The sequence below is a fragment of the Bufo bufo genome, chromosome 2 (genome assembly GCF_905171765.1).
Source record: "Bufo bufo chromosome 2, aBufBuf1.1, whole genome shotgun sequence".
In the NCBI taxonomy this organism is placed as follows: domain Eukaryota; kingdom Metazoa; phylum Chordata; class Amphibia; order Anura; family Bufonidae; genus Bufo; species Bufo bufo.
Window position 1 is genome coordinate 741,144,871 of NC_053390.1, and position 26,701 is coordinate 741,171,571.

Here is a 26,701-nt window from a genome sequence, read left to right on the forward strand (position 1 = left end):
TACCCTGCTGCCCCAATTAATTGCTGCTGCTAAAGGACTGGAGCTAGATATGAAGAAACAAAACCCAGCTCCAGTAAAGTTTGCTAGTCAACCCCAACGCAGGCCCCGCAACCCAGATTTCAAGTGTTACAATTGTGGGAAACCTGGTCATATGAAAAGGAACTGTCGTGCTCCCCGCAGACAGGAGGATGTATTCCCTTCGGAACAAGGCTTGGTCCCGGGTGCCCCTAATCCTGGGTCCCAAGCATAGGACAGTGGCAACCCCGTGCCGGTACTGCTTGCTCAGGCTGCCAATGTGGGGATACAATTACATGTACCGGTAGCAGTGGGAAACAAAGAGGCAGTACCATTCATGATCGACACGGGGGCAGCTAAAACAGTGGTTGTTCAGTCATTTCTTAGGGAAGATCAAATGACTCCCTGGTCAGTCCCAGCAATGGGATTTACTGGGGATACGGTGTATGTACAAGAATCAGAGCCTGTCAAATTGAAAATTAAAGATTCTACGGTGGTGACTCAGCTGTTGGTCCAGGAAAATCCTGAACCTCTTCTGGGCACTGATGTACTACAAGCACTAGGGGCTCATATACATTTTTATCCAGATGGCACCACCCATGTAGATTTTGGAAACCCAGAGGAAGTCCTGTGTCCACTCATCTCTTCCCTAGCCATCAATCAACTTGATTGTGGTATGGATGCTGGTGATTGTAGTGCTCTGAAGGTAGTACCCCAGAAACTTTGGGCAACCTCCAAAACAGATATAGGGAAATTACCAGTTGCTCCTGTGCTTGTCCACCTTAAGCCCGGCTGTCAACCCCTTCGAGTCAAGCAGCATTCCCTTAGTCCTGCCCAACAATTTGCGGTTGACAGCCAGATAAAAGATTTTGAGAAAGCAGGGTTCCTCATAAAAACCACATCCCCTGCAAACACTCCCTTGTTTCCAGTAAAGAAAAAAAAGCTGAAGGGGCAGCCAGTCACCTACCGTATGGTGCATGATCTCCGGGAAGTGAACAAGGTGACTGTCCTTCAGACCCTCATCGTGCCAAACCCTCACACTTTGTTGTCACAAATACCACACAATTCTACATGTTTCACTGTTATTAATCTAGCTAATGCCTTCTTCAGTGTTACCCTACACAAAGATTGCCAGTACTTGTTTGCATTTACATTTAAGGGCAATCAATATACCTGGTGTGACACAGTGAGGGGTTAGGTCTGGCAAGGCAGGTATTTTCCTGCCAGCATGTGCGGCTGGGCTGGTTTCCAGCCAGGTGAGGTCAAATACCGGACAGGAGTTTAAGTGCTGGTCCGGGTTTTGGCAGCACCTGGATATCCTTAAATTCTTTTTGGGATCTGAGGCTTTGTGCCGTGCTGGAGGGCTGAGAGCTGCATGCTGGGGAAACAGGCCCCCTAAAGTCTGCTGTGGACTACTGGAGGAAGAACTGCCAGCAAGTAGAGATGGCCTTGCGGTTCGCCCGGTGGTCATTTCGCGGCGAACTTTGCTCGTTCGTTGTTCGGCGAACATATGGCCATGTCTGCCGGCGCCATATTCTTTCCATTGTGCAGAACTTTGACCCATGACACATCCATCAGGTGGGACAGGACAGCCAATTGAGACTTTTCAGCACATGGACATACCCCCTACCCTATAAATAAACCTGATCAGGCCGCCATTGTACATTCTGTTTTTTTGCCAGTGTAGGGAGAGGTTGCTGTGGGGAGCAGGGACAGACTGTTAGAGAGTATAGAGACACAAAATGCTAGCTAATAGGGCCACAAAAGTCTTTTTAAGGACTGGTATAGGTGTGCTATCGATAGGTGTGACATAATGAGGGGTGCAATATACTTATAATATACTTTATAACATAGAAAGTATATTATAGTGCATTTGTACTGTGCAGCAGTTGTGTGCGGTTCTGCTGCGATACTGCAGCTATACAGAGGAACAAACGCTATTGGAACAACTAATTGCAACTGGTGTGCTATACCAGTTTCCCCCCCCAAAAATCAGATTGAGGCAGGGGTGTGATTTACCTATAATATAATTTCTATATAGTGCATTTGTATTGTGCTGCATTTGTGCACGGTTCTGCTAAAATACCGCAGCTATACAGAGGGACAAACTTCTTTGGAACAACTAATTGCAACTGGTGTGATAATAACCAAAAAAATCTGATTGAGGCAGAGGTGCGATATACCTAGAATATAATTTCTGTATAGTGCATTTGTATAATGCAGCATTTGTGTGCTGTTCTGCTGAGATACCGCAGCTATACAGAGGGACAAACGCCATTGGAACAACTAATTGCAACTGGTGTGATATATCAGTTGCCCACCAAAAAAACTGATTAAGAGGTTCTATATACCTGCTTCCACAAATAGTGCTCTTCTCTAGGGACTTTGGCACAGGGTCATTTTGAAAATGACAGGCAGAGGAAGAGGTAGGCCGTTCGGTAGGGGTCGAGTAGGTGCACCAGGCCGGAGCCTAAGTGGGAAGTTGGAGAAGGTGCGTGCAATTACGTCAAAGGACGCATCTGAGTTGGTTGAGTGGCTCACTCAGCCTTCCACTTCTGCACCCTCCTCATCCTCTGTATCAGCACCCTCCTCACTCTCTGCTGTGTGCACCCCCAAAGACACCACCACCACCATAGCTCCTCCACTTGAGTCAGAGGAATTATTTTCCCATCAATTTCCAGACCATACCGATGCGCAGCCATTCTTGGCATCGGATGAGGAAGAGTAGGTAGCAACGGCTGCCACCCAGCTGTCTGATGACAGTATTCAGATCAGCCCAAAGAGGGTGGTCCCTGCTGTTGCTGCCTACTCCGAGATCTCTAATATCAGTGATGGTGAAGGTTACGATGATGACAGGTCGATGGACGTCACGTGGGTGCCCACAAGAGAGGAAGAGGAGGGGAGTTTAGAAGGAGAGACAAAGCAGCAGACAGGGAGGAGAAGGTGGAGAAGCAGGCAGAACTTCCAGTGCACACATAAGTCGCGGTAAGCCCAACACTCACCTATGGACGACCGCCTTAAGAAGGCACCTGGCCTCCCATCACCGAGCCCAGTAGGAGCAACACCGTCAGAACCCACAAAGCCACACTCCTGGTGCTCCACGTCCTGGCTCTTCTCTCCTCCCATTTGTCCTCCACTCCACCTTCCACCGTGACATCGTCGCGTTCATCTGGCAAAAGGAAGGCTTCCGTGGCCCAAATGTTCGAGTGTAAAAAAAATGACGACGCCGGATAATCCTCTTGCCCGACAGCTGGCTTGTCGGAACTGCTAGCCCGCCAACTACTGCCATATAAATTGGTGGACTCGGAGGCCTTTAGAAAATTTGTGGCCGTTGGCACACCGCAATGGAAGGTCCCAGGAAGGAAATCTTTCTCCCAGAAGGGCAACCCTGAACTATATGGCCACGTTCAGTGGCAAGTTAATATATCTCTGACACAGTGTCAGTGCCAAGATACATCTGACCACAAACACATGGTCTAGCAAACACGGGCACGGAAGGTACATAACTTTTACTGCCCACTGGGGGAACCTTCTGACGGCCGTCAAGCATGTAACCCGTGGCACCAGTGTGGATTTGGTGTTACCGCCACGGATTGCATGCGGACCTGCCTCTTCTTCTCCTCCTCCTCCATCCTCCGTCTCCTCCTCAGCTGACTCCTCCTTTTCCACTGCTACCACCTCTTCCACTGCACCCCAAGCTCCTCAGAACCTATTCGACGTGCCAGGTGAGACGTTGCCATGCTGTGCTGCGGCTGTTGAGCCTGGAAGCTAAGAGCCACACCGGTCCTGAACTCCTTTCAGCTCTGCGGTCACAGGCCGATCCGTGGCTAACCCCGCTCAATTTGATAGTTGGTAAAGTGGTGTGCGACAACGGTGCCAATCTGCTGAGCGCGCTGAAACAGGGCAAAATGACACACGTCCTGAACTTAGTTGTGCAGCGATTCGTTGCCAAATACCCTGGGGTCCAGGACGTCTTGCGGCAGGCCAGGAAAATATCTGGCCATTTTAGAAGATTTTACACGGCCATGGCTCGCCTTGCTGACTTCAGCGGCGACACCACTTGCCCGTCAGACGTCTGATTTGTAACTACCTGATGTGCTGGAACTTCACCTTGTATATGCTTGATAGGCTTCTCCAGCAGAAACGTGCCGTTAACGACTACCTGTATGAACTCTGTGGCAGAACAAGTTCTAGCGAGCTTGTTTTTTTTTCACAGCGCCAGTGGCTGCTCATTCGCGATGCATGCAGACTTCTGCGGCCATTTGATGAGATCACCAAACTGGTCAGTCGCAGCCAGGGCGCCATCAGTGACATCGTACCTTGCGGCTTTTTTCTGGAGCGTGCATTGCGTTGTGTCATTGATCAAGCAGTCAAGGAGCAAATGGCGGATATATTACCAGCATCACAGAGGGCTGTCAGAATGCAGCATTTCCAGGCCTTGCTGCGAGAGATGCTGCATTCTGCTGTTGCGGGCACTGGCAGAGGAACTTCCACCCACAGAGAAACAGTTGCGAGTACCAATCCTACAGCGCATGCAAGAAGAGGGCGGTTTAAAGATGAGTTGGTCACTTCGGATATGAGATCATTCTTGCAGCCAACCCATCGAGAGCCGCCCTCTGGATCCAGCCTCAGGGAACTCCTAGACCGACAGGTGTCTGACTACATCGGGTGAACGGCCGATGTGGACGCTCTGAGAAGCAAGGAACCCCTGGACTACTGGGTGTGCAGGCTTGACCTGTGGCCAGAGCTGACACAATTTGCCATGGAACTCTTGGCTTGCCCCTCCTCTAGTGTCCTGTCCGAAATGACGTTCAGCGCAGCAGGAGAGATCGTGACCGATAAGCGCACTCACCTAGCTCACGACAGTGTGGACTACCTCACATTTCTAAAAATGAATGAGGTATGGATCTCGGAGGAATTTAACACCTGTGACGACCACGTTTAATTGAATTTCCTTATGACAGCTCACAAATATCCGCCACCACCCAGAACAAATAATGGTCCCTGTCTTAGGTAAATACAGCGGCATAAAAGGCCTTTTCTGTCCGGTGAATGCCTAATGTTTGGGACCTCGGAGGAATTCAACACCTGTGATGACCATGTGTTATCGAATTTCAACTATTATCATTTTTTTTTTTTAAAGACGGGCGATTCGTTAGCCATGTTTTTAATCCAATTTTTTTTTTTGTTCTTTTAAACATATGTATTTGACATCTATTTGTACTTGCCTGCACTAAAATTGATATCCAATGACCGTGTAATACACCTCCAGCCACATAATCGCTTGATCATTTATGTACGGTGAATGCATAATTTTTGGGGCCTGTAATCTAACTGGCCAACAGTAAAATTATTATACGGTGACCGTCTAATTTACCTCAAGCCACATTATCAATTTTGCTTTTATGTACGGTGAATGCCTAATGTTTAGGGCCTGTACTCCACTGGCCTGCAGTAAAATTGATATCCATTGACCATCTAATATACCTCCAGCCACATAATCACTTGATCATTTATGTACGGTGAATTAATAATTTTTGGGGCCTGTAGTCCACTGACCTGCAGTAAAATTGATATCTAATGACCGTCTAATATACCTCCAGCCACTGTTGGGTCTGCACTCACAGTCCTGTGAGTTCAAAGACTATGCCTTATCTGGCCATTCCAGTACCGTGGTCAGAGCTAGCCGATATGAACTGCAAAAACTTCCTATCGATCAGGAGGCCAGAAAGTGATAGCCTCAAATTTAATTCTATAGCAGTCACTGCGGCTGCATATATTCTCCTCTATCATTTGACTTATAACTATACTCTTCCTGGTGATCTTTATTTTGCTTGTGGAGTGGCAGCATATAAGTGGATTCCACCTGGAGCCTCCCGAGCCTGTACTTTTGTCCGGTTGACTCCAGCCACATTTATGCTGTCACATGATAAGCTTAACATAAATGCTGTGCCTAAACATACACTATATAGAAGAGCTGCAGATAACAATCCCAGACCTAATGGAAGACCTCATGTAGTGGAAATGAGTATTTCAAACAAGTGCCTTAGTACTCTGTTTATCTATCCAATGATAATGCAGACGTGGGACAAGTTGCTGGTGGCCACAGATTATATGGGATGTGTTGGGGATGCTAAACCAGACCAATGATGTCCAGTCCCAGCTAATTTTGGTAACCAAACAGCACACCCTAGTCTCAGTCCTAGGATTATCTTACTGCCAAGGAGGGAAGAATGTGCCAGGTAATAGGTCCTGCCTGTTGCCATTATATAGACCCCCAAGGTAATCTCAAGGTAAGAACAGGAATAGATAAAATGAAGGTGATGCATGAGAAGTGGCTAAAAGCACACAGTATCAAGAATGATAATTGGGGTGACACATTTTCATTCCTAAATCCTGCAAATTGGTTCAAAGGTCTTGGAGGTTGGTTCATGGGAATTCTACAAGCAATAGTACAAGTAGTTATAATAGTTTTATTAATATATTTTATTATTAAAGTTGTTTTAATATGTGTCAATAAAATGTGTACAAGAAAGGGACAGTATTGAGATTGAGACAATCTGGATGACCGCACCAACCTTCAGGGAATCCAGGATTTACACTAGCAGGTGCGATTAGTACCTGAAATGAGGCTTGCGGTCCCCAGATATCTCAAAATGGGGGAATTGTGACAGATGGGAATCCATTTTGTCTCTGAGTACAAAGGGTCTTGGTGGAAAAATACAGAACTATCTGTGTCCAATAACATTTTGTTTCAGTTTCATGACCCCGTAGGGGGGACTGGTGCACTTCACAAAATAGATGGCATCAGGAGGAAAGAAGATTATGTGGAAATGCTGAAGCAACATCTCAAGATATCAGCCAGGGAGTTAAAGCTTGGGCGGAAATGGGTCTTCCAAATGGACAATGACCCAAAGCATACTGCCAAACTGGTTACAAAGTGGCTTAAGGATAACAAAGTCAATGGGCCAGATTTATCATTAGCTCAGGTCAGAATAATGGAGTGAAAAAGTCCCAAAAAAGTCCCAAACGCTAAAACTGCGCACAAATTTGCTCTGCACTATGCTCGCCAGTTTTCTGAAAGTGGGCGTGTTTTCTTATGTAAATGAATCTCTAGACAGATTTACTATTGGGACTATTTAAAAAAGTCGCAAAAAAGTCCCAATTTCACTCCAGTGAGGACCATGCTACCGTCAAACCACATTTATTACAGTCTTAAAGGGTTTCTATCACTTCATATGACATAATTAGCTGTCAGACACTAGCGATCTGCTAGTGTCTGCTCTGGCCAACCATCCTACTATAATCACTTGTGGGGCAGCGGTTTTGCTAAAAAACTAACTTTTATAAATATGCTAATGAGCCTCTAGGTGCTATGTGGGCGTCATTAGCACCTAGAGGCTCCGTCTAGCTTCATACACAGCGGCCGCCCAGCACGTCCCTCCAGCCCGCCCATGTCCTCCTCCGTGTGACGCAGCGGCCGAATTCTCGCGCATGCGCCGTGCGCGGCTGTATTCGGCGCATTAGAGATGTCTGAGCTCGGAGCGGTCAGACATTCAATGCGCATGCGCGGCTGTATTCGGCGCATGCGCATTGAATGTCTGACCGCTCCGAGCTCAGACATCTCTAATGCGCCGAATACAGCCGCGCACGGCGCATGCGCGAGAATTCGGCCGCTGCGTCACACGGAGGAGGACATGGGCGGGCTGGAGGGACGTGCTGGGCGGCCGCTGTGTATGAAGGTAGACGGAGCCTCTAGGTGCTAATGACGCCCACATAGCACCTAGAGGCTCATTAGCATATTTATAAAAGTTAGTTTTTTAGCAAAACCGCTGCCCCACAAGTGATTATAGTAGGATGGTTGGCCAGAGCAGACACTAGCAGATCGCTAGTGTCTGACAGCTAATTATGTCATATGAAGTGATAGAAACCCTTTAACCACTTCAGCCCCCAGTGCTTAAAGAGGACCTTTCACCTATTCTTACTCTATGAACTAAGTATACAGCCATGTGGAGCGGCGCCCGGGGATCTCACTGCACTTACTATTATCCCCAGGCGCCGCTCCGTTCTCCTGCTATGCCCTCCAGTATCTCCGTTCCCTAAGTTATGGTAGGCGGAGTCTGCCCTAGCGCTGGCCAATCGCATTGCAGAGCTCACAGCCTGGGAGAAAATAACCTCACAGGCTGTGAGCTCTGCGCTGCGATTGGCCAGCGCTAGGGCAGACTCCGCCTACCATAACTTAGGGACTGGTATCTCCGCCTACTATAACTTAGGGAACGGAGATACCGGAGGGCATAGCGGCAGAACGGAGCGGCGCCTGGGGATAATAGTAAGTGCAGTGATATCCCCGGGCGCCGCTCCACATGGCTGTATACTGTACTTAGTTCATAGGGTAAGAATAGGTGAAAGGTCCTCTTTAAACACCCTGAAAGACCAGGCTACTTTTTACACTTCTGACCTACACTACTTTCACCGTTTATTGCTCGGTCATGCAACTTACCACCCAAATGAATTTTACCTCCTTTTCTTCTCACTAATAGAGCTTTCATTTGGTGGTATTTCATTGCTGCTGACATTTTTACTTTTTTTGTTATTAATCGAAATTTAACGATTTTTTTGCAAAAAAATGACATTTTTCACTTTCAGTTGTAAAATTTTGCAAAAAAAACGACATCCATATATAAATTTTGCTCTAAATTTATTGTTCTACATGTCTTTGATAAAAAAAAAATGTTTGGGTAAAAAAAAAATGGTTTGGGTAAAAGTTATAGCGTTTACAAACTATGGTACAAAAATGTGAATTTCCGCTTTTTGAAGCAGCTCTGACTTTCTGAGCACCTGTCATGTTTCCTGAGGTTCTACAATGGCCAGACAGTACAAACACCCCACAAATGACCCCATTTCGGAAAGTACACACCCTAAGGTATTCGCTGATGGGCATAGTGAGTTCATAGAACTTTTTATTTTTTGTCACAAGTTAGCGGAAAATGATGATTTTTTTTTTTTTCTTACAAAGTCTCATATTCCACTAACTTGTGACAAAAAATAAAAAGTTCTATGAACTCACTATGCCCATCAGCGAATACCTTGGGGTCTCTTCTTTCCAAAATGGGGTCACTTGTGGGGTAGTTATACTGCCCTGGCATTCTAGGGGCCCAAATGTGTGGTAAGGAGTTTGAAATCAAATTCTGTAAAAAAATGACCTGTGAAATCCGAAAGGTGCTCTTTGGAATATGGGCCCCTTTGCCCACCTAGGCTGCAAAAAAGTGTCACACATCTGGTATTGCCGTACTCAGGAGAAGGTGGGGAATGTGTTTTGGGGTGTCATTTTACATATACCCATGCTGGGTGAGAGAAATATCTTGGCAAAAGACAACTTTTCCCATTTTTTTATACAAAGTTGGCATTTGACCAAGATATTTATCTCACCCAGCATGGGTATATGTAAAAAGACACCCCAAAACACATTCCCCACCTTCTCCTGAGTACGGAGATACCAGATGTGTGACACTTTTTTGCAGCCTAGGTGGGCAAAGGGGCCCATATTCCAAAGAGCACCTTTCGGATTTCACAGGTCAATTTTTACAGAATTTGATTTCAAACTCCTTACCACACATTTGGGCCCCTAGAATGCCAGGGCAGTATAACTACCCCACAAGTGACCCCATTTTGGAAAGAAGACACCCCAAGGTATTCCGTGAGGGGCATGGCGAGTTCCTAGAATTTTTTATTTTTTGTCACAAGTTAGTGGAAAATGATGATTTTTTTTTTTTTTTTTCATACAAAGTCTCATATTCCACTAACTTGTGACAAAAAATAAAAACTTCCATGAACTCACTATGCCCATCAGCGAATACCTTGGGGTCTCTTCTTTCCAAAATGGGGTCACTTGTGGGGTAGTTATACTGCCCTGGCATTCTAGGGGCCCAAATGTGTGGTAAGGAGTTTGAAATCAAATTCTGTAAAAAATGACGAGTGAAATCCGAAAGGTGCTCTTTGGAATATGGGCCTCTTTGCCCACCTAGGCTGCAAAAAAGTGTCACACATCTGGTATCTCCGTACTCAGGAGAAGTTGAGGAATGTGTTTTGAGGTGTCATTTTACATATACCCATGCTGGGTGAGATAAATATCTTGGTCAAATGCCAACTTTGTATAAAAAAATGGGAAAAGTTGTCTTTTGCCAAGATATTTCTCTCACCCAGCATGGGTATATGTAAAATGACACCCCAAAACACATTCCCCAACTTCTACTGAATACGGAGATACCAGATGTGTGACACTTTTTTGCAGCCTAGGTGGGCAAAGGGGCCCATATTCCAAAGAGCACCTTTCGGATTTCACTCGTCATTTTTTACAGAATTTGATTTCAAACTCCTTACCACACATTTGGGCCCCTAGAATGCCAGGGCAGTATAACTACCCCATAAGTGACCCCATTTTGGAAAGAAGAGACCCCAAGGTATTCGCTGATGGGCATAGTGAGTTCATGGAAGTTTTTATTTTTTGTCACAAGTTAGTGGAATATTAGACTTTGTATAAAAAAAATCAAAAAAAAAAATCATCATTTTCCACTAACTTGTGACAAAAAATAAAAAATTCTAGGAACTCGCCATGCCCCTCACGGAATACCTTGGGGTGTTCTTCTTTCCAAAATGGGGTCACTTGTGGGGTAGTTATACTGCCCTGGCATTTTCCAGGGGCCCTAATGTGTGGTAAGTAGGTAAATGACCTGTGAAATCCTAAAGGTGCTCTTTGGAATATGGGCCCCTTTGCCCACCTAGGCTGCAAAAAAGTGTCACACATCTGGTATCTCTGTACTCAGGAGACGTTGGGGAATGTGTTTTGGGGTGTCATTTTACATATACCCATGCTGGGTGAGAGAAATATCTTGGCAAAAAACAACTTTTCCCATTTTTTTATACAAAGTTGGCATTTGACCAAGATATTTATCTCACCCAGCATGGGTATATGTAAAATGACACCCCAAAACACATTCCCCAACTTCTCCTGAGTACGGCGATACCACATGTGTGACACTTTTTTGCAGCCTAGATGCGCAAAGGGGCCCAAATTCATTTTAGGAGGGCATTTTTAGACATTTGGATACCAGACTTCTTCTCACGCTTTGGGGCCCCTAGAATGCCAGGGCAGTATAAATACCCCACATGTGACCCCATTTTGGAAAGAAGACACCCCAAGGTATTCAATGAGGGGCATGGCGAGTTCATAGAAATTTTTTTTTTTGGGCACAAGTTAGCGGAAATTGATATTTTTTATTTTTTTTCTCACAAAGTCTCCCGTTCCGCTAACTTGGGACAAAAATTTCAATCTTTCATGGACTCAATATGCCCCTCACGGAATACCTGGGGGTGTCTTCTTTCCGAAATGGGGTCACATGTGGGGTATTTATACTGCCCTGGCATTCTAGGGGCCCTAAAGCGTGAGAAGAAGTCTGGAATATAAATGTCTAAAAAATTTTACGCATTTGGATTCCGTGAGGGGTATGGTGAGTTCATGTGAGATTTTATTTTTTGACACAAGTTAGTGGAATATGAGACTTTGTAAGAAAAAAAAAAAAAAAATTCTGCTAACTTGGGCCAAAAAAATATCTGAATGGAGCCTTACAGAGGGGTGATCAATGACAGGGGGGTGATCAATGACAGGGGGGTTGATCAATGACAGGGGGGTTGATCAATGACAGGGGGGTTGATCAATGACAGGGGGGTTGATCAATGACAGGGGGGTTGATCAATGACAGGAGGGTTGATCAGGGAGTCTATATGGGGTGATCACCACAGTCATTGATCACGCCCCTGTAAGGCTTCATTCAGACGTCCGGATGCGTTTTGCGGATCCGATCCATCTATCAGTGCATCCGTAAAAATCATGCGGACATCTGAATGGAGCTTTACAGGGGGTTGATCAATGACAGGGGGGTGATCAGGGAGTCTATATGGGGTGATAACCACAGTCATTGATCATGCCCCTGTAAGGCTTCATTCAGACGTCCGTATGCGTTTTGCGGATCCGATCCATCTATCAGTGCATCCGTAAAAATCATGCGGACATCTGAATGGAGCTTTACAGGGGGGTAATCAATGACAGGGGGGTGATCAGGGAGTCTATATGGGGTGATCACCACAGTCATTGATCACGCCCCTGTAAGGCTTCATTCAGACGTCCGGATGCGTTTTGCGGATCCGATCCATCTATCAGTGCATCCGTAAAAATCATGCGGACATCTGAATGGAGCTTTACAGGGGGTTGATCAATGACAGGGGGGTAATCAATGACAGGGGGGTGATCAGGGAGTCTATATGGGGTGATAACCACAGTCATTGATCATGCCCCTGTAAGGCTTCATTCAGACGTCCGGATGCGTTTTGCGGATCCGATCCATCTATCAGTGCATCCGTAAAAATCATGCGGACATCTGAATGGAGCTTTACAGGGGGTTGATCAATGACAGGGGTGTGATCAGGGAGTCTATATGGGGTGATCACCACAGTCATTGATCATGCCCCTGTAAGGCTTCATTCAGACGTCCGGATGCGTTTTGCGGATCCGATCCATCTATCAGTGGATCCGTAAAAATCATGCGGACATCTGAATGGAGCTTTACAGGGGAGTGATCAATGACAGGGGGGGTGATCAATGACAGGGGGGGTGATCAATGACAGGGGGGTAATCAATGACAGGGGGGTGATCAGGGAGTCTATATGGGGTGATCACCACAGTCATTGATCACGCCCCTGTAAGGCTTCATTCAGACGTCCGGATGCGTTTTGCGGATCCGATCCATCTATCAGTGCATCCGTAAAAATCATGCGGACATCTGAATGGAGCTTTACAGGGGGTTGATCAATGACAGGGGTGTAATCAATGACAGGGGGGTGATCAGGGAGTCTATATGGGGTGATCAGGGGTGATCAGGGGCTAATAAGGGGTTAATAAGTGACGGGGGGGGGGGGGGTGTAGTGTAGTGTAGTGGTGCTTGGTGCTACTTTACTGAGCTACCTGTGTCCTCTGGTGGTCGATCCAAACAAAGGGGACCACCAGAGGACCAGGTAGCAGGTATATTAGACGCTGTTATCAAAACAGCGTCTAATATACCTGTTAGGGGTTAAAAAAAACACATCTCCAGCCTGCCAGCGAACGATCGCCGCTGGCAGGCTGGAGATCAACTCTCTTACCTTCCGTTCCTGTGAGCGCGCGCGCCTGTGTGCGCGCGTTCACAGGAAATCCCGGCTCACGCGAGATGACGCGTATATGCGTCGCTGAGCGCAGGGCTGCCACCTCCGGAACGCGAATCTGCGTACAGCGGTCCGGAGGTGGTTAAAGGGCCGATCATAAATCTGACTTGGCTAAAACTGACTTTAGCCATATGTGAAAGTGGAGTGAGCTGTCAGAGGAATGATAAATCTGGCCCAATGTGTTGGAGTGGCCATCACAAAGCTATTGAGTGGCCATCTCAATCCTATTGAAAATGTATGGGCAATTTGGATTTCCACCCTGCATTTCACTCTTTACAATGACTCTGCAGTAAATCCACAGAAATACATCTGCATGCAACACATGAAGAATTTGCCGCTGTGAGAGATGGGAATCCATTTTGTCTCTGAGTACAAAGGGTTGGTGGAAAAATACAGAAAGCTGACATGGCAATCACATGCCTCACTATCTGTGTCCTGTTCCCTGAAAATAACATTTTGTTTCAGTTTCATGACCTTGTATAATAACTTTTCTTGAATTTGGTTTTGCTGACAAGATACGCAAGCTGTAAACTTATAGCAATAAACTTGCTATAAGGAGTGTGTGTTTTGAAACAATAAACAGATTACTTGATTCAGCCATTGTGTCTGTGTCAGTTTTCTCTGTGCGCACAAAAAACTCTGCAGTCTGATTTGGATCCTGCCAATCATAGAGAAGGGCAGATTGCCCTAACACCACTGTATGACAAGGTTTTAATTGGTCCTTACCCTTTAATTCCATGTAATGTAGTTTGGTTAGACATGTCTGAAACCTGGTCGTGTTCCTGAAGAATGAAGTAACTGTACATGTGCACTGCCCTTTAGGTGGGGCTAGGAGGGGCCAAGAGACTAAAAAACATTTAGCTATGGAACAAAGAGCTCAGCTCCATTAAAGACATCATCAGGGTAAGACATGTCTTGCTACCATCACCTCTCTTTGTATCATATGGGCGTTGGCCGAGTGCCATGTTGGGAGCTGGTCGAAGTGGAGCTTGCTCATTTGTTTTGATGACTTTAAGCGACTGCTACTTTATGTTACCTTTAAATATATATATATATATATATATATATATAATTTGCACTTTATCACTTTATTCAAGTCTTGTGATGAAAAGGTAAAGTGACATCTTAACCTGTACTGGTGCATCAGCCTGTGATTCAGGAACACTGCAGTCCTCTGCCATCTCTTTACATTTCATCAGCTGTCTGCACCAGGAAGGAATGTTTCTGGCATGTCAGGGGGGGTGACAGGTCCTCTTTAACATGTCTGTTTTAGTAACTACTTGCATTCCCCATGTAATAACAATAGGATAGGGATAGGCATAAGGCCATCCTTCACAATGGCACAAGGGCACAATGGGATAGGCATAAGGCCACCCTTCATATAAGATAGGGCCGGGGGCTATCCATAGTATTCAGTATATTGGGCAGACTAGATGGGCCAAATGGTTCTTATCTGCCGACACATTCTATGTAATTCTGGAGCAATTCTATTCTTATGACTGTATAATGCCCCATTCCTTTAATATTCCTGCTAGAAGTTATGAATGAATTACCAGCAGTTTGCAGTGAAAGTCAAGATAGGTGTTACCAGTTGGTGTGTCCCTGCAGAGTCTGACACTGGCACCACTGATTGGATAATATCAGGCTGTGCAAGGACACATTCTCTAATGGTAACACCCAGCTGGACCCTTATTGAAAACTGCTAGCACTTCATTCATAATTTGTAGAATGAATAATAAACGAATCACACAACATAGAGTCATAAGAATAGAGGCTCCATAATGGTTATTACATGGGGAATGCAAGTAATTGCTAAAACAGACGTGTCAGGAGAGGTGATAGGCCCTCTTGAAGTGCACCTGCCATGTGTTTACCCATGAGGGACTACAATTACTGTACTTCCCCTTTAAGAGCAGGGATATGGTGTGTTAACCAACATTCACTACTACTGATGTCCTTTTGGACTAAATTACACCAATTTTTCCTGCACCTACCTACTTAGCTAAGACTTAACTTTTAATCACTATTATTTAATATTACTGGTGTAAATAACTGGTTAGTTAAAACTTCCAGTAATCACTGGCCTTTTTATTTTACTTAAACCACCTTGTCAGGATTGTCACCTGACTAGGTTAACCTTCTGGTGGGTTTGTACACACTAGTGCCAACCAGGCTGCGCGCTGCCTGTATGTTATATATGCACTGTGTGATTCATTTTTCATATACTGCTAGGCCACAGTGATTAACTGTTTTAAAATCAGAGCTTCACGCTGCCCCCCGACATGTTTCGCCGTATCACGGCGTCTTCAGGGGTTAGGGCAGGTTTTTTTTCAATTTTTTTTTTATACTAAAATATATTAGAATGGCTTCCAGTTTTGGTTTAATATGTAATATGTATAGTAGGGCTAATAAGACCCAGGAGCACTGCAATGCTGAGGTTCACCCACCAACCCTGTGATCCCAGCCTTGCCATTGCCTCTATTCACCGCAAACTAGGATGCAATAGAGAATACAGATATGGTTAGAAAGCAACTCTGTCTTCTACCTTGGGTCCTACCAGGGGTGTTAAACCCATGCTGTACATTTACAATGGCATGGGTTTAATGCCCAGCACCAGGCACCGTACATGTAGTTCAGAGAAGACACCGCTTACGGTGTGCCTTCTCTCACCTACAGCATATTGCATAATCTTCTGCTAGAAGAAACATTTGTAGATACAGATACACTCTTATCACTCTATATAATAAAAGGAGTCCTTGCTAAAAACAGTTTTACTGACCTGTGTCCATTCATTTGTTTGTGGGTCATAAGCCTCCACATTAGTGAGATAGCTCTGCCCATTATATCCACCTACAGCATACAGTTTGTCGCCCAACAGACAGACACCTACTGCATCCCTGCTAATGCTCATGGAGGCCACCGAGGTCCACGTGTCTGTTTTGGGATCATACCTATAAAATGATAACATGTAATCACATCAAAATCTAGATCCATGACCAAATGTGTGCAGACGTACCTAAAGATTACTAAGCTGGGCCATTTAAGCCACACAATTCACTATCTGCTAGTCTGCTGGGCAATGGTTACTAGGGCACTTCCTGCCCAAATGTGTAATGTCTACCATAATATTTTATGATGGTCTGTGGCTGTTTTGCATGGCTGAGATTCAATACAGCAAAATCTTAAAACAGATTTGTCAGCACAGAAAGTAATGCCATATTGCTAAGCTACGTCATCAATTTCAGATCGGTGGAGGTCAAATTACTCTATATCTTTCTGATCCAGAGAATGAGCTTCTTTAAGGTCTGTTCACATTTTGTTTGTGCCCATAGGCCTCCATGCAACCATCATATGCCAAAAGAGTGCCCATTTGGCATACGCTGGTCTGGTATGTATCAGCTTTCCTGCTACGCTTTCCTATATAGAGGGACAGAGTAAAATACATATACCACTTGATGATGTATGCCGATACAGCGGCATATGTCTGAGGTTTCCATTGGAGAATGCTCCTGGCAAATACCTTAAAGAAAACCAAAAATGGGATTTGAACACAGAATAAATGCTGTGGCCCATTTACATTTTTTCCTGGTCGGTGGTGCTCCCAGACATCCGCTGTGTAGGAAACTGCGGTCCAGCTTCTTTCAAGTGAATGATACTGTGTTGAAGTTCCTGTCACAGTCAACCCCTTAAAGGGCTTGTTCCTTCATAAAACCTTTTAAACTATCCATAGGATAAGGGATGATCAGGAGGGGTATGACTGCTGGGAGCCCCAACGATCATGAAAATGGGATCCTGGAGTGACCAAAATGAACGGAGTGGTGGCCACGAATGCACACTGCTGCTCATTCATCTGTATGGAAATTCTGGAGATAGCCAAGTGTTGTGCTCACCTTCTCCTCAGCAGACCCATAGTGTTGAATGAAGAAGCAGTGTGCATTTACGACCATTGCTCCATTCATACCAGGGACTCTGGGACCCTACTCATGACTGTTGAGAGTCCCATCAGTCAGACTTTCACTGGTCAGACACTTATCACCAATCGCATAGACAGGTTATTATGGAGGAACAATCTGTTACCTATCAGAATTATGCAGGAATAGCATGTAGGGTCTAAGACATGTCATTGTAGCGGTGGCCTATGCTCTACTAGGGTATATGGGCGTAACAGAGGATGGTCCTGTACTACAGCCCCCACTTCTATGTGCCAGTCAGAAAGCAGATCTTTTAGAGGGTTTCCCACTTTGGCTGTCCCAATGTAAACGTGCATAAAGTGGTGGGTCAGTAATTTGAATTGCTGCCACAGGATGCCATCTTTAACATGGCAGTGGTCATGAATGTATGTTCTGATGCAGCTTCCCTCAATGATAACAAATGATTATCGGGGTTAAAGAAGTTGGACCCCCGGCACTCAGCCAACTTCTTAAACTGGGGTTTTCTACCTCAAGAATGCCACTTGTCTAAGAAGACCACACAAGTACTTAATATGCAGAGAGAAAATAAACAAATGAAGTTACCTTTCTACACAGTCTGAAAGTCGACATGCTAAATTCGAAGCTGGGGCATCATGTCCACCAATTGCATACAAGAAACCATTCCATGTGGCTACCCCAACTCCCCCTCTTCTTTGGGACATCTGTGAGCACAAGGTCCACTTATTGGTGTGAGGATCAAAGCATTCTACAGACTTTAGGCAAGAACTTCCATCCCGACCACCCACTGCAAAAAGCCTGGAAGAAATTTAAACCAAGATGTGCCATTTCCTTGAGAATTGAAAATACTCTAAAAGATGCAATTAATATGAACATATGCTTTAAGGTCCAATGCAAAACAAAGTCTGCCACTACATCAGCTACAGACAGAAAATCTGCATCCCTAAACATCATTGTGGGATTTAGTAGATCACCAAGTACAATCAATGTTCTTTCCTGTACATTATTCACTGTCATTCTGATATCCTAGATATAATATCATTATAAGCCAACATTATCATTATCAATATCATTATAAAAACTCATTATTGGTTATATGATATAAATATATACACTCAATGACAAAAAAAAATAAAGAACCCAGATAGAAATGTCAGATTGCTACAAAACTCTCCATGCGATTATGTCTCAGGCAGATATGTAAATGTGTACACAAATGGTCCTATTAGACAATGGGTCGTGCCACAGAACAGCGTAAAAGTGCTTCCCCCACTGCCCAATAAAATGGCTCTCAGAGGCTTCTTTCGGGTAGTGTACCTCTTGTTAAGAGATCATTTACTGCTAGACAATACACAAAGACATTTTGTTCAGTTGACAGAGAGGGCGTATCATTGGACTGAGAGAAGCAGTATGGACTTTTCGATGAATTGCCTGCCATCTAGCCTGTTCTGACCTAGCTGTTAGGAGGTATTGGTTCTATGAGGGCACAAAGCAAACATCACTCAGACAGAGCTTAGAGTGTCACAGAGAGTCATCAGCAGGTTGCAACAGAGATACAGAGAGACTGGAAGAGTCACAGAAAGGCATAGAAGTGGACGTCCTTTGGCCACATCCCACACTGATGACCGCTTCATTGTGAACAATGCCACTTGGAACCGGATGATGAATGCCACACAACTCCAGCCACATTTAAGAGAGGTCAGAGACACCCAAGTGTCATGTCAGACCATTCAAAACTGTTTACATCAGTGTGGTCTGCGTGCTAGATGACCTGCAAGGGTACCTGACCACACCACCAGGCACAGGCGTCATTGTCTTGCATGGGCCAGAGAGCATCTACTCTGGTCGATTCACGCTAAGCAGATATCATGGCTGCCAACGATGTTGGAGACGTCAGGGAGAGCGCTATGCATCAGCCACTTTTGTCACCAGACGAGCCTATGGTGGTGGTAGTGTTACAGTGTGGGCAGGTGTGTCTAGTCAATACAGAACTGTTCTACACTTTGTGAAAGGTACAATGACAACCCCATACTACTTGAATAACATCATTAATCCAGTCATTGTGCGTCTGCATAAACAACACAGGCCTAATGCTATCTTCATGGACGACAATGCGCCAGCTCATTGAGGATGCATCATTAGGGAACTGCTGCTGGAGACTGGGGTACCTCAAATGGAGTGGCCTGCACTTTCTCCAGACCTGAATCCCAATGAAAACCTATGGGATCAGCTGAGCCGTGTAGAGGCTTGTAACTCTGTACCCCAGAACCTCAATGACAATCACATAATTTGATCAAAAATAGGATTTTTTGTGCTTACCTGTAAAATCCTTATCTCGCTGAGTTCATTGGGGAAACAGAGGACCATGGGTATAGCTGCTGCCACTAGGAGGCGACACTCAGCAAAAAAGTGTTAGCTCCTCCCCTCAGCTATACCCCTCCTGCAGACACTGAGCTAATCAGTTTGTACGAAAGCAGTAGGAGCAGCCAGGAGAAGCCAACAGAAAACAATAAAAAGGAAGAAAGACGGAGATGGGTCCGAATCAAGAACCGGAGGGACCCATCAAGGAGAGCCAGCAATGTACTTACGGGGTGGGAGCTGTGTCTCACAATGAACTCAGCGAGAAAAGGATTTTACAGGTCAGCACAAAAATATCTTATTTACTCGCTCGTATAATTGGGGGACACAGAAAACCATGGGACATTAAAGAGCAGTACCATGGGGAGGGAACAAGACCAGAACGAATCCAAAACCTTTCATAAGGCCCCGCACAGAATTGCGGGGGGAAGGACGCACCAAAAAAGCGTGAAAAAATGGGCAGGAAGAGCCACGGCTTAGGAGACTTCTGAAGAAGTGGAGAGCACACAGAATATCCACAGATGGACCAGAAAGAAAACAAGTCAGTCACCAGAACAAATGGAGCGACTGCAGGAATACCGGAGAGAGAAAACAAAACCTGGGCCCAGAAAACTTCTAAAGAAGTGATATCCAAGGATCAGTACCCCAGGAAAAAAACACCCTAGAGTGATCAACAGACACGACATGACATGGCATAAAAAAAAAAAAAAAAAAAAAAAAAAGCTTCGGCAGACCAGCAGGAAAACATGTCTGCAACCTACGGACACTAAGTTAAAACTGTCTGCAGGAGGGGTATAGCTGAGAGGAGGAGCTAACACTTTTTTGCTTAGTGTCGCCTCCTAGTGGCTACAGCTATACCCATGGTCTTCTGTGTCCCCCAACGATACTAGCGAGAAATGTGCACTTAGATCCTCAAACTCAGACATATTGTACTGTAAATATAACTGTAATGCCATTTACAATAATTTATATAGCAGACGGGAACCTGCACATTTATTTCACATTGCCTGGATGTTCTGCCTAGATTTGCTTTCTTCCAGTCCATACACATGACATAGACTGGGAAGTTTTTGCTTGAGATTTGGAAATCTTTATTGAATATACTGTACAAAAATTAAGAGTGTAGATTTACTCACTTTCCACCCAAGACCGCTACACCTACAGTGCTCCTTGGAGATGACATACTTGCAACAAAGTTCCATTGCCTGGCCTGAGGATCCCATCGTTCCACCGTGTTGAGGTAGCTCCAACCATCATGGCCACCAACAGCATACATGGGACCTTCTAAAACAGCCACACCTATTATAACACAGCCAGGAGATAAACCGGTGACTGTTAGTAGCACTGCTGCAGCAAGTAGATTAGATAGATACTGTAGATAGATAGATAGATAGATAGATAGATAGATAGATAGATAGATAGATAGATAGATAGATAGGGGCAGGTTACAAATACAGACTACCAACCTTTTGTTAGTACCCTATCTGTACAAACACTGGATGTCTGTGCTTACCCAGACCGTGCCGATGCGTAGACATGGGAGGCATGACACTCCACGTTTTGGTTTTAGGATTATAACACTCAACAGTATTCAGTGTCTTCAGTCCGTCCCTCCCTCCGACAACATACAGCTTGTCATCCAACACTGCAACACCAAACTGCAGCCTCCGGCCATTCAGGTTTGCTACTGGGGTCCACATGTTAGTCCGCAGATCATACTTTTCAATACTAGTAGCTCCTAGATATCAAAAAATTATAATTATTATTACTAGGCTATATGGTCAAAACAGTAAGCAGAAGTATAAGAGCAGGTGCCTACATGGGAAGGGGGTCTATAGGGGCAAGTGTACTGGCTGCTGGTCAAGACGAGCAGGTGCTTACCTGGGGATGGGGTCTATCGGCGCACATGTTCTGGCTGCTAAGAGGCTAACAAGCCACCCTACCTTGGCCTAGGGCAGCAAACTGAAACCCTACCATGATTGAAGGAAAACCGGGCTACAACTCTAATGAGGGCATCCGATATAGAAACCAGGTAGAGATGTGGACATTTGGGAAGGGGTTACAAGAAAAGGAATATTTGTTTTTAGAGAATGAGGTTATATATTTAACCTATGTGGCATTAGATGGGTTGTATATGATTAGTAAAACATGTCTTCTTTGTTCTACAAACAGCACTATTCTTTTCATGGGTTGTGTCTGGTATGGCTGCTCATCTCTTCTGTGAATGGGGCTGGGCTGCAATACCACACACAACCTGTGGTCCAGGGTGGAAGGCAGCCTCGTATTTTAATCCTGGAAACCGAAGTAGGGAATACAGGAAAGAAGAGAGTGGGAGAATAAAAGGAGGAGGAAAGTGGGGAGAAAGGAAGGGAGAGAAGGAAGGAAGGAAGAAAGGGAGAGAAGGAGTCAGCTCAACCAGCAGTGAAAGACACGATTCCAACTTCCTTGAAATATAGAATTTTTATTCAGGCCAGTAACATCCAAAAAAGAAGACATATGCACACTTTTACAGTTATAACAAGTTATCTCCTAACCACAAGATAGAGTATAACTATCAGATAGGTGGGAGCCCTACCGCTGAGACCACCCCCCTACAAACACTAATCACGCTCTCACAGAAATGAATGGAGTGGCAGTGGACTTTTCTGACCAGCTGTTCCATCCATTTAAGGGGGGGTTTACGGGGTACAGGGACCCCGTTCTTGTGATCAGTGGATGTCCCAGCGGTAGGACTCCCACTGATCTGATAGTTATCTCCTATCCTTTGTTAAACATGGAATAAATGTACTGCATAAGGAATCACATTGCTGAACATAAATAATCTTGTAGTGGATACGTAACAAAAAAAACACTTTAGAGCCTCTGGCGCTACGTTTTGCGGGATACAAAGGCAGACTGGGAATGTAAAGCTGCCCTGGGAAAAAAAAAAACTAAAAGTGGCCCCATGTTACATAGAAACATAGAATGTGTCGGCAGATAAGAACCATTTGGCCCATCTAGTCTGCCCAATATACTGAATACTATGAATAGCCCCTGGCCCTATCTTATATGAAGGATGGCCTTATGCCTATCCCATGCATGCTTAAACTCCTTCACTGTATTTGCAGCTACCACTTCTGCAGGAAGGCTATTCCATGCATCCACTACTCTCTCAGTAAAGTAATACTTCCTGATATTACTTTTAAACCTTTGCCCCTCTAATTTAAAACGATGTCCTCTTGTAGCAGTTTTTCTTCTTTTAAATATTCTCTCCTCTTTTATCTTGTTGATTCCCTTTATGTATTTAAAAGTTTCTATCATATCCCCTCTGTCTCGTCTTTCTTCCAAGCTATACATGTTAAGGTCCTTTAATCTTTCCTGGTAAGTTTTATCCTGCAATCCATGTACTAGTTTAGTAGCTCTTCTCTGAACTCTCTCCAAATTATAGGCGGTTGACAGAAGGTGGGGGCAACAGAAGTAGGGACCAGCAACATCATAGTTAAGCACAAAATACTGCCCCAGTAGAAATACCACAATGCAGCACAAAATACTGCCACCCACACCACAGCAATTAACTGTATTTCCGTGCTGAGGACAGTGATGCAGTTGAGTTAAAGGGATTCTGTCCCCAAGTTTTGGGCTATAGAGATGCTAGATCACCGCTAGCATGTCTGCAATATACCGGTCCTATAGGGCTGTGTGCTTTTATTTTCTTTAAAAAAGGATTTTAGAGATATGTAAATTAGTCTTGTAGGTGCCCAAGGGGCTGTACGAACCTTCCTGGTGCCCAGCCACGCCCGCCTGTGAAGGAGCCCAGCACCGTCTATGTCCTCCGAATCTCCTCCTTTCATCAACGATAGATTGCCGTAATCTCGCGACACGCGAGCTCGCGCATGCGCAGTTCTTTCCCTGAGGCTGATGCCAGCACAGGGAAGGAACACTATACCGGCACTGCGCATGCGAGAGCTCGCGCATCGTGAGATTACGGCAATCTATTGTTAATGAGGGGAGGAGATTCGGAGGACATAGGCGGTGCTGGGCTCCTTCACAGGCGGGCGTGGCTGGGCACCAGGAAGGTTCGTATAGCCCCCTGGGCACCTACAAGACTAATTTACATATCTCTAAAATCCCTTTTTAAAGAAAATAAAAGCACACAGTATATTGCGGACATGCTAGCGGCGATCTAGCCGTGCATGTCCGCAGCTCTATAGCCCAAAACTTGGTGACAGAATCCCTTTAAGAAGTGCAGAAGTACCTGATGCTCCTAGTTGACAGCATTAGATCACTATGTACTCGGCAATGGGGAGGGCTCCGGTGGCCCACTGGACATCTGCCCATCTGGAGATTTCCCTGTAGGGTATATAGCCAGTCTGTCCCTGGGGAAACGGCTGTGTACAGTGGTACTACATGAGCCGTAGTCTGACCATAGCTGACATCCCATTTTCAATCCTGTAATTGACACAAGATGCTCTTAGAATCCTGGATATAACCAGGTATTTGGGTTGAAGTTCTTCTTTAAATCTTTTAGTAGGATCAGCAGATAGATGGAGATAAGTGGTGGTATCAAACATCATCTCATTTTCCCGTAAATATAAAGCCTTGAGCAGCATTTCCACCATCCCTCTCTTGCACCCCTTACAGACCACATGGTGGACTATCTCTCGTTAAATGTTCAATTATGAAACAAAGAATTACCACCCTTATCATGCAGAGAGACGAGGACATCCTCAACAAGGGAGGGGGAGCGGGACTGGACAGGGTAAAACAACCTATTGTGGGTAACATGCTGCAGAATGATTGACCATATATTCCTGAGAATGAAAATGTAATTGTAGTAAATAGACATGTCTGAATTCTCAATATTATCATTGTTTTCCATGTCCATGTAGAGTCATTTACTTCAATGGGGCTGCAAAAAAAAACTGAAATGACTCCGTGTGCATTCTGTGTCCATATGTCCGCATGGCTGTTCCGCAAAAAAATAAAATAAATATAGAACACGTCCTATTATTGTCCGCATTACGGACAAGGATAGGACTGTTCTAGTACGGGCCAGATGTTCTGTTCTGCAAAATGCTAAATGCACACGGCCGGTATCCATATTTTGCAGATCCACAATCAGATATGAACTGACTGCATCATAAAACACTGTGACACATTCAGTTCATGGAAGCCGTGGTCCACCCAGCAGATCTGGCAGACACTCGGACCGTGTTTCCCGGGACCATCACGATCGTGTTCAAGAGCCCTTATACTGATTGGTGGAGCAGCAGTGGGCAGAAACTCCACCAATCAGCTCAGTTACGCTCAGTGACAGACACCAGCACCACCAAGGAGGAAGCAGGAGCCGCTGTGTGAGTCAATCATCGCCTGTGTATACCACCGCCACCTCTTGCCCCTGGTCTAGAACACAGAAGTAGCAAGCATCCATACAGCCCAAAGACTAGACTCCAGACCTGCACCTGTAAAAGTCCTATCTCGTCAGAGGAGTCAGTGCTCAGTGCAGAGCTGTGGCGGGCCAGCACCAGTATACTGTATATACACTGGTCCATTCCCCAGCAGTATACTGTATATACACTGGTCCATTCTCTAGCAGTATACTGTATATACACGATGATGCCAGAAAATTGACCAGTGTATATACAATATACTGCTAGAAAACAGACCAGTGTATATACAGTATACTGCTGGGAAATGGACTGGAGTATATACAGTATACTGCTGGGAAATGGACTGGTGTATATATACAGTATACTGCTGGAAAATGGACTGGTGTATATATACAGTATACTGCTGGGAAAAGGACCAGTGTATATACAGTATACTGCTGGGGAATGGACGGGTGTATATACAGTATACTGCTGGGTAATAGACTGGTGTATATACAGTATACTGCTGGGGAATGGGCCGGTGTATATACAGTATACTGCTGGGAAAAGGACCAGTGTATATACAGTATACTGCTGGGGAATGGACCAGTGTATATACAGTATACTGCTGGGGAATGGACCGGTGTATATACAGTATACTGCTGGGGAATGGACCAGTGTATATATAGTATACTGCTGGGAAAAGGACCAGTGTATATACAGTATACTGCTGGGAAAAGGACCAGTGTATATACAATATACTGCTGGGTAATAGACTGGTGTATATACAGTATACTGCTGGGGAATGGACCAGTGTATATATAGTATACTGCTGGGAAAAGGACCAGTGTATATACAGTATACTGCTGGGGAATGGACCGGTGTATATACAGTATACTGCTGGGAAATGGACTGGTGTATATACAGTATACTGCTGGGGAATGGACCGGTGTATATACAGTATACTGCTGGGGAATGGGCCAGTGTATATACAGTATACTGCTAGGAAAAGGACCGGTGTATATACAGTATACTGCTGGGGAATGGGCCAGTGTATATACAGTATACTGCTAGGAAAAGGACCAGCGTATATACAGTATACTGCTGGGGAATAGACCGGTGTATATACAGTATACTGCTGGGAAAAGGACCAGTGTATATACAGTATACTGCTTGGGGAATGGGCCGGTGTATATACAGTATAGTACTGGGGAATGGGTCGGTGTATACACAGTATACTGCTGGGGAAAGGACCGGTGTATATACAGTATACTGCTGGGGAATGGACTGGTGTATATAAATGAAAAGCACAGGAGAGGACTGGAGACATGACACACTGTCAGTGACATGCCATCAGTGAGCAGACAGTTCTGCTGAAAGAAATGCCTAATTTATTAAGAGGTGAGCGTCTCTCAATAAATTAGGTTCACCTAACTCCAGTGGGCTTATTAGTAACAGTGGCGTAAGAAACGCCAGCCTTAGCATAATATATCTGTGGTGTTTTGCAGATTTTTTTTTCACAGCGTGGCTTTCAGTTACACATGCATATGGGGGAGTTAGGAGGGGTAGCTGATGGCCTAGGTAGTGTTTATCTGTTAGCTATTTAAATTGTATGCACATCAATGGGGGGCACTAAAGTGCCCAGAGCAGCGTGAACTCTAAATACGGCCGTGGTGATATGCCAGTGCTTCTCTCTTTTCATTCTAGCCATTGGTAGGTTTATCAGTACTCAGACCCCCACCAATAAAAATCTTTGATATGTCTCTATGACTTATGAAAAGTTTTATGAAAATTCAG

At 44.9% G+C, this 26,701-nt stretch overlaps 1 protein-coding gene across 7 annotated transcripts in view; it reads right to left on the reverse strand.

The window, feature by feature from the left end:
* The window catches only part of KLHL5 (kelch like family member 5), an 82,625-nt gene that overhangs the window by 7,226 nt on the left and 48,698 nt on the right, over positions 1-26,701 (reverse strand). For all 7 annotated transcript variants that reach the window (XM_040418974.1, XM_040418975.1, XM_040418972.1 and 4 more), the window contains exons 7-10: positions 21,070-21,294; positions 20,693-20,855; positions 17,784-17,996; positions 16,049-16,220 (exon numbers count right to left, since the gene is read on the reverse strand). In XM_040418974.1, the coding sequence (XP_040274908.1) occupies positions 16,049-16,220; positions 17,784-17,996; positions 20,693-20,855; positions 21,070-21,294 (773 nt within the window). The remainder of the gene's footprint in view (positions 1-16,048; positions 16,221-17,783; positions 17,997-20,692; positions 20,856-21,069; positions 21,295-26,701) is intronic.